Source organism: Eucalyptus grandis, chromosome 7 (genome assembly GCF_016545825.1).
Source record: "Eucalyptus grandis isolate ANBG69807.140 chromosome 7, ASM1654582v1, whole genome shotgun sequence".
Taxonomy (NCBI): Eukaryota; Viridiplantae; Streptophyta; class Magnoliopsida; order Myrtales; family Myrtaceae; genus Eucalyptus; species Eucalyptus grandis.
In genome coordinates, this window is record NC_052618.1 from 30,677,531 (window position 1) to 30,686,751 (window position 9,221).

Genomic DNA, 9,221 nt, shown 5'->3' on the forward strand with positions numbered 1-9,221 from the left:
TCCATTTCCTCTTCCATTGCATGAATCCACTTTTCCTTACTAGGGCAATTCAGAGCCTCATTGATATTTCTTGGCTCATCCTCATCTTGTGGAGCAACCATAAAGTTTCCCCTTCAATGTCAAAACGTCGACGGGAATGCTTTGGCGACTTGTTCGCCGTATGGGAGATTGTACACTTTGCACATCATTCCCCATTGTGCTCCCACTTGGATTAGGTAATGATGATGTCGTCTCATCACGTGGTTGTAATTGAGAATGAGTTGAATTTAATTCATCACTTCTCATATTACTCCCACTTGGACGAAGTCCACTAAGGTCATTATCTTGATCCAAGGTTTCAAATAGGGAACAATCTTCCCCTATTTCGCCCTTCTTAGGAAATTCATCCTCTAAGAATGTGACATCTCGTGATTCAAATTCAGTTATACTTCCACTTTCTTGCTCACCTATGAACACATATCCTTTCGAGTGTTCAGAGTATCTTATGAAAATACTCTTCTTTCCTCTGGGACCCAATTTCCCAAACTTGTGAGAGGACTCATGTGTATAGGCAGCACAACCCCATGGCTTAAGAAAACTTAAGTCCGGTTTTCTACCTGTCCATAACTCATATGGAGTGGAAGTAACTGATTTGGAAGGCACACGGTTAAGTATATACGCAGCAGCTTAACAATGCATCACTCCAAAAGGTGATAGGCAAGTTAGCATGCGCCATCATGGACCTAACCATTTCCAAAGTAGGGTTCTGTTTCTTCTTTTCGCAACACCATTTTGTTGAGGAGTGTACGGAATAGACAACTGTCTTTCTATTCCTTTTTCATCACATAATTTTCTTAACTCATCGATAAATATTCTCGACCTCGATCGGATCTCAATGCTTTTATTTTCTTGTCTAATTGATTCTCTACCAGGTTCATAAACCTTTAAAACAACTTATTGCTTCAGATTTATGAGAAATCAAATAGACATATCCGTATCGAGTATAATCATCTATAAAAGTGATGAAATAAACAGCCCCATGCCTTCCTTTCACATTCATTGGACCACGTACATCGAATGGATTAAATGCAGAGGAAATTAAGCTCTTTTTCCTTTTCCAAATGGTTTCCTTGTCGTTTTCCATTCTAGGCAATGCTTACATATGGACAAATCGACTTTTACAATATTGCCCAACAAGCCCTCTTTGGCTAGTCTATTCATACGCTGTTGGCCAATGTGACTAAGTCTAGCATGCCACACATTCACATCATTATCATATTTATTAGGAGACGTGAGAAGGGAATAACAAACATTAGTATTAACATAATCAATATCTAATATAATAAAACCATCCAGAAAATAACCACAACCATAGTAATTTGTATCCAAAAACAAATTCACACCTCTATTACAAAAGTTCATATTAAAACCTAATTTAACCAACACTAATACAGACACTAAATTCCGATGAATCTCCGGAGCATACAGCACATCATGAAGGAACAAAGTGCGTCCCACCACGCTTATTCGGTTGGCATGTGCCAATTCCTTTCACTTCAGCTCGGAGTTGTTTCCCACATAGATCCACTTAGATCCAGTTGGTACTCGTCGGAATTCCACGAAGGATCCTCTATCCTTCGCTACATGGTCCGTCGCTCCCGAATCCACAGTCACAAAGGATTAGACTCGCTTAAGAATACAGAACTCGACACATAAGTAAAGTTCTGAAAAGTACAAGGGGTGCATACCTTCTTGGCTCACGACAAGTCGCGAGCATAGTGACCCTTCTTGTCACAGTTGTAGCATTTCACCCTTGCAAGCTTTTTCATGTGGGGACGCTTCCCTCTTTCATGTTGGTTAAACTTGGGTTTCTTCCCTGAAGGACCTGCTTCTTCCTTGCCTTTTCCCTTATCAAACCAGTTAGGGCGCTTGTGTTTGGAGCTCGAAGTTCCATTTGAGCTAGAACTAGCATGATAGAGATCAGCATCTGGCTTAGCCGCCAACAGGCGGTCCTCTTCCAGCTCAAGATGACGCATTGCATCCTCAAAGGTTTTGATATTTTCATTGTGAGTTAGGTGCACCTTCATGTGCTCCCAACTCTGAGGCAAGGAACGAATCACTGCTTGCACCTGCTGCTCATCTGTGAGGACATGGCCAGCATCTCTCAGCTCAGTTATCATGTTTGACATCTTTCTAAGATGTTGCTTCATGGTCTGACCATGAGGCTTCTTATAAGAGTCAAACTTGATAGTGAGCTGCCTCAGTCTAGTCACCGAAGTATGACCAAATCTAGCTGCCAATGCCTCCCACATCTCCTTGGCATTGTCAAAACGCCGAAACTCTCGCTTGACGTCATTTTCCATGCTGCTTAGCAACGTGATGCGAGCTAGAGAGTTCATTATTTTCCACGCAGAAAAAGCTTCTTTGTCTCTTTTGTGTTGTGCAGTGGTTCCCTCTTCAGGTTCTACCATGGTCATGACAAGAGCCTCAAGTGCTTCTTGCTCTTCCAGCACATACTGGATTTTCATTTGCCAAATTTCATAGTTGTCACCATTGAGCTTTTCACCTTTGTTCAGCTCGGCAACTATGCTCTTTTGTGGTGAAGCCATTGATCTCGAACAAATCGCACAAATATGCACGAATTATTAATGCCTATCATTTATGCATCCCTATTTACATAGACCCATCATATTAATGAATAATTTTAAGTAAGGTTTTAGAATCAAAAGGTCACTATGTTTCCAATCATCCTCCAAAATCCTAACTTAAAACTATCATCAATATAATTATCTTATGTAATATCAATTCTATGAAGCTACAAAAACTTCTAAAACTACCCATAGCTAATTACCCACATCAACCAGCAGTAACGGAAAGCAAGATATTATAGGCATCCAATAAAACAATAATGCTTTCAATTAACAATAACATATAAGTTGCTACAGTATCAACAATCAGGTAGTTAACATTACATTAAGTTGTCCACAAAGCACACTTAATATATATCAGCCAATACAACTAACACCAAGTCAGCACACGAACTGGGAAAGATCCTCTTTTGTTCAATTTCTTGATCTTTTCCCTTGAAACAATACAGTAATATTCATTTACAAAATCTATCACAATCTTCTTATAGGAAGCAGCTCCGTTGACATCCCATATGCGATTCAACACATCCGGCCATTCGTGGAAGAGTGTTTATGAAAAATCGCACCATCTCCGACTGTGACATTGACGACCATTCCATATGACCTGTTGAATTTTCCCGTTGACTTCAAGGACATGATCAATTAAGTCACCTCTCTCCCATCGATGATCGATCGCCGGCCTATCAACTTAGACAGCCTATCATTTTGCTCATCGGTAATTGCACGAATAGGTGCGCGTAATCTCAGAGGAGGCATTGTTCCTGCAACAAATGTAGAACAAACAAGGGATCACATTATAATCCACATAGACTTAATTGAAAAAGAAACACATTCTTTTCCTTTTTTTTTTGGGTCAACGGTCAACGGAGGTCAACGGTCAACGTCCGTTAACGGTCGTCGGTCGTCGGACCGGTCAGACCGGTCAGACCGGTCGGGCCGGCCGAGCCGGTCGGGCCGGTGGGCCCGGCTCGCGCGAACCGATGGCACGTGCCACGTGCGTGCACGGGCTGACGCCACGCGCGACGCCATCCGCACGTGCGCGCGCGTGCCGGGTCTCGCGCTGGTCGGGCCGCCGGCCGATGACTGTTCGGCGACCGTCGCCGTGCCGACGCGCCGATGACGTCACCCTAGCGGTTATTGACTGTTGGGTGACGCCATGCTGATGCAGCACGCCGTCCGTCCGCGACCGACAAGTGCCGGCTCGCCGGCCGGCGGTGCGCACGCGCCGGTCGCCGACCGGCGCGCGTGTCGCACGCGCGGGCGATGCAACGCTCCGAGCGCGCCGCGCCCACGCGCAGCGGCTTCGGCCACGCGTGTGGGCGCATGCGGCGCGCCCGGCGGCGCACGACGTACCTCCAGACTTGTCTCGACGTCGCCTTTCTCCCCATCTTTTCAGAAAACAGTTTCGACATACGAAAACTCAGTAAAAAGGCCGAAGAACGCTCGGGTGTCGGGATTTTTGTCCCGATCCGTACGGCCGAAAGTTTCTTCGCGAAAACTCAGTCAAAGAACATGAAATTGATCGGGAAAACGTGAACTAGGGCTCTGATACCAATGTTGGGAATGACTGATCCCCGAAATACCGGATTCGACACTAAATCGAACCCCTAAATCAATGTGGAAGACAAGCCTGGGAAAACGAACATGTATCACCGATCCTAAAGCACACCACGGATTCGGGCGTACCTTTTAGCCACAGATTAAACACCGACGCCAATGGAGGAAGAGAAATCTTGGTACCGTTGATCCTATGAAGCAAAAACGCCTTCGGGAGTCACCGTTTCCCTTTGAGGAAAACGACAGAGAGAGAGAGGGAGAGAAGCGTACGTCATTTCTTTTTGATTAAACGGTACCTTTTCTCTCTCTCTCTCTCCCTTTTATACCCCTTCTATCCACGGGCCCTATTCCCGTGGGTCTTTCTGGGCCCAACTTGGGCGGACGGGCCTTAAGCCCAAATCAAATAAAGCCTTCAGAAACTAGGTAAACTTTCACTCGATTCTGATGAGTTCACGAAGAATTTAGAAGCTGAGACCGTTTTGCAATGAGTTATGTTGATTTAACAGTTGATGCATCTTGTTTAAGTCGAATGTAACGCTGAAATTGCTTATGGAGTTCATAATCAAGTGTATATTACGTGTTTGATGTTTTTGCCTAATTGAATTATGTAAACTTTGCTCGTAAAACTGAATCTCAAAGCTACATTGATACGCGGTTTCTCTGTGGATGGTGAAGAACACGTCTAACACCTGGTTTTGCTCTGTTTCGTGTCTTGATCCGTACATCGCCGAGCCTACACCATCGCTGGACGTCCATTTCCTTCCGCCATAGTTACCTTCCCTTGCTGGCGAGTCCCCTATGGTTTAACGCCGTTCGAGTCAGCATCTCTCTCTATTATTAAGTGCATTTGTGTTTGTTGGATTGCCGGAATATTTAGTGTCGAAAATGCAGTTTAGCTGTGGATTTTTTGTAAAATTTTGTGGCCGCCGCAGCAGGCAGCCGGTGGTAGTTACTGTCGGCGTTAGGCCAACGGCGGTCGGTAGTCAAGATAGTAGTGGCGTCGAGTGTTCTTTGTTCGGCTGGAGTTGCAGGCGCAAAGGGGGTCGTCGTTGAAGGAGGCTGGAGGTTGAAGATGACCAGCAGAAAAAGACAATAAAAGGAAAAGAAAAAGGAAGAAAAAAAAAAAGAGAGAAAGAAAAACGCAGAAAATAGAAGAATGGGAAACGGGCTGGGTTTGTTCATGGTGGGCCTCAGTTTGCCTGTTGTGGGCTGAAAATATTGGGCTGAGAATAGAAGTTGGAAGTGTGTTTATTTTTAAATGAAATCTTCGTGGGCCATTTTAGTTAATTCCGAGTGGCCCTTAAGGCCGGCCCAGTTTTAGTCAAACTCGAACCGATAGGGTCCGGGTCGGTTCATTCGGGTCGGGTCTCTTGACTCGGTCCGAGTTCCTTTTTTCTTAATATTAAAATTCATAATAAAAGTATTATTAAAAATCATAAATAAATAAAGTAGAGTCTGAGTGTCTTCAGACTAAAGTAAAGTCTAAGTGTCTTCATACTAAAGTAGAGTCTGAGGGTCTTTAGACTGAAATAGACTTTACAATTTGGACGTCAGTCTGAACATATTCTGCTTCTGAACATATTTAGCCTAAATGTTTTAACACAGTCTAAATAACTTCAGTTTCAGTATAGAGTATGTCTTCTGGTTCTTCCAAATATAGATTTTGATAAAATCATTTACACATTCTATCATCTGCATAGTTTGTCACTCAATAATTAAATATATTAGTAGCATTTGATTTACTTTGTCATCTTTAAAACATCATAAGGGATTTCCCTAACAGCTCTTTCTTTCCATATTTAAATAGGCAGTACTAGGAAAATATGAAGAGAGGAAACAATGAGTGGCCATCGTGAAAAGACAAACCATTGCAGCTTTTCTTCTTGTTTTCCCCTTTTGACCCCTAGCAGTTGAGAAAAGTTTTTTTTTTTTTTGGTCGAAAGCCGAGCAAAGTCATCTTGGTCAAGACCATTCTCTCTTTCTTTCTTTCTTTCCACGCTCCAAGCAACACCATTGGGATGGCATCATGGCCATTGACAGGCCATCATGGCATTTCCTCTCACCATTCTTGAACAGTGATCGAGCATTCATAATTCTTGTTTGATTGATTTTTATTTAACAGTCTTAAACTCCTGCCATATTCTAATATTTATATAATTTATTTGGTTTGGTTTCACGTCTGTAACATTCCAACCGTACTTTGCTAACCTTCTAACAATTGTCAATAAGTGTTGTGAAAGTTTTGCACAATCATTTGTTTTCATGGTGAGTAGTAAGTATATGATTAGGTGGAGCATTTTTTGTAAAGAAAGCAACAAATCCGATCTTTGTAATTCGAATGAGATATTTTTACTTGTCCATAGTGCCATGTGTCATAACGAGAGATGATTCTTTAAAAAATATTTTGTTATTATGTGCTTATATAGACAAATTGTGAATTACAATATTGGATTGGGATTTTATATACGTCCAACTATAGAAATAGCTATAAATAAACATTAATGGTTTAATTGTTTGAGAATAAAAAAATTTCTAATCCAAAAGTTAGAAAGCACAAAGTGAAAAGCACCAAGAAGAAACTAGAAATAAATTGGACGCGTGGAAAGATGCACCTCCATTATTGTCCTCCACTTTATTTTTTCTAAAGCCATCAACTTTATTGACTATGAATTGGAAGCTGCACCTGCTGAGAAATTGCCTGTGTGCGTTTTTTAGGGCAAATGGGACCAGACACAAATATGTGTCCTCCACTTTATTTTTTCTAAAGCCATCAACTTTATTGACTATGAATTGGAAACTGCATCTGCTGAGAAATTGCCTGTACGCGTTTTTTTTTATGGCAAATGGGACCAGACTCAAATATGTGAAAGGTAACATTTTTTCAAGAACGATCTCACGGACTTCGACAAAAAAAAAAAAAAATGATCTTACGACCGAGTTTCCAAAAGGCATTGGTAGAATATACATCCACACATAATATTTAAGCGGTCCCCTGGAAGTCTCGAAACTCTTGCTGTGACTAACATTAAAGTGCCCGACCCGCGTTTCAGAACCACAAAACATCTTCAGCTTTGTGTAAAATTGCCCATACACGAGTGAATGGGCTAGATGGTAAGCTCCTATGGCAAACTCAGAGACGGGAACGAGCACCAGCAATACATCCACAAGTGTGTATCAAGTTTTCTTGAGTTTTAGAGGCGCCGATACTCGCCGTGGATTCACCAGCAGCCTCTACCATGCCTTGATAGATGCTGGGATTTATGTTTTCATCGATGATGAGGAACTTCGACCGGGGGAAACAATTAGTGGCAGCCTTTTGCAAGCGATCAATGACTCTAAGCTTTATATACCCATCTTCTCCAAAGACTATGCTTCAAGTCATTGGTGCCTCCGTGAGCTTGCGAAGATGGTGGAGAACACCTCCAAATCTAAAGAAGATAGGAAAAAGAAGGTCATATTACCCATCTTCTACAATGTGGAACCAAAAGATGTGAAGTTGAAAACCACGTTGTACAACGACGCCATATCGAATTTGGAGCACAAGGAGGAGGATCAGAAGAAGTTCAGCTCCGAGGATATAAAGATGTGGCGGTCGGCTCTCAAAGAAGTTGCTGCCATGAAGGGATGGGAGCTGGAGAAATTTCCAGGGTAACATTCCAACCATGATTATGAAAATTATTTTGTAAAATTGGACCACAGTTCTTATAAAAATTCATTAATTATATTCTAACTCCAATTTCCCTTATTATAAATAGAAAGTTTCAAATAGTTCTTTTAATTTTTTTTAAATCACGAGATTCCAAATTTTTTTGGACTTAATAGGGTTATTATAATTTCGTTTTTCACCTATTTTCCATTGCCTAAAAAAATTGTCTTTGCTTCATCTTTTTTATACTAATTTGATCCGTGTATGTATTAAGATTCCTATTGTATGCTAGAGAACTTGATTCAGAAACTGTTGCCTTTACAAAGTTCTTTTCCATGTTGAAAGACATAAGTAAATCTACTATTACAGTATTTCATAATAGGTTTATATTTTGATTCTTCTATTCTTCTACCTCTTTTACAAGAATTGTTTATTCTTCTACTTGATATAAAGATCAAGTATTTCTCTTCCTCTATTCCTTTAACTTAAACTTGTGTAATTCATCAAAGTATTTCTCTTCCTTTGTCCCTTAAACTTGTGTAATTCATCATGTTCCTAAAGTTTTCGGTGTAATGTTGAATATTTATATATCTAAACCTTGATCGCGTCCTACCAGTTTCTTAGTAGATGGTTGGTCAACATGCATATTCGTCACCTTTTCTCAATTGAAGTTGTTCAACTTTGTGGCAGCCATGGGGATCTTATCAAGTTGGTCGTTAACGAGGTTGTGATCAACCTCAAGACTAAAGAAAGAGAATTGACTGCAGATTTAATTGGAATGAAGGATCGGATAGCAACCATAAACAATTTATTGGACATAGACTCCGATGTTGTGCGGCTCATTGGAATCTATGGAATGGGCGGCATCGGTAAAACAACACTCGCCAAAATTATCTTCAACCAACACTGTCCTCGATTTGGCAAACACTGCAGCTTTCTTGATGACGTGAGGGAAATGGAAAAAACCAAGGGTTTAGACAAGTTGCAAACCAAATTATTGTCTGATATCTCTCATTCTAGGGGGGCTCATACAATTGATAACATTGACAATGGGATCAATATGATTACAGGGACAATTTGCAATAAGAAGGTGCTAATTGTATTGGATGATGTTGCTGAGGCCAACCAGATCCAAAAACTAATCGGAAAGCAACCTCTGTATCCAGGTACTAGAATACTTGTTACTACTAGGGACAAGAGTGTTCTGAATATCAAGAGATTTAACTATGAATTTGAGAAATATGAAATGGTGCGATTGAGTGAGGAAGAGGCGCTTGTACTTTTTAGTCGGCATGCCTTCAATGTTGACTATCCTCCAAATGATTACTACACTCTTTCAAGAAGGATTGTCTCTACTACAGATGGACTACCATTAGCTCTTGAAGCAATAG

At 41.2% G+C, this 9,221-nt stretch overlaps 1 protein-coding gene across 1 annotated transcript; it reads left to right on the plus strand.

The window, feature by feature from the left end:
- The first annotated feature begins 7,305 nt into the window (after nt 1-7,305).
- Nucleotides 7,306-9,206, plus strand: LOC104455686 (TMV resistance protein N-like). The gene is made up of 4 exons (XM_039317710.1): nt 7,306-7,832; nt 8,521-8,699; nt 8,901-9,106; nt 9,192-9,206. The coding sequence occupies exons 1-4, from the start codon at nt 7,306-7,308 to the stop codon at nt 9,204-9,206; spliced, it is 927 nt and encodes a 308-aa protein (XP_039173644.1).
- The last annotated feature ends 15 nt before the right edge of the window (nt 9,207-9,221 follow it).

Bases quoted from the DNA above. Each gene is read 5' to 3' on its own strand.
- LOC104455686 (XM_039317710.1), top strand. From the start codon at position 7,306: ATGGCAAACTCAGAGACGGGAACGAGCACCAGCAATACATCCACAAGT. The intron at 7,833-8,520 runs GTAACATTCCAA...ACTTTGTGGCAG, and splicing joins GAGCTGGAGAAATTTCCAGG to CCATGGGGATCTTATCAAGT. The intron at 8,700-8,900 runs GTAAAACAACAC...ATATGATTACAG, and splicing joins CTATGGAATGGGCGGCATCG to GGACAATTTGCAATAAGAAG.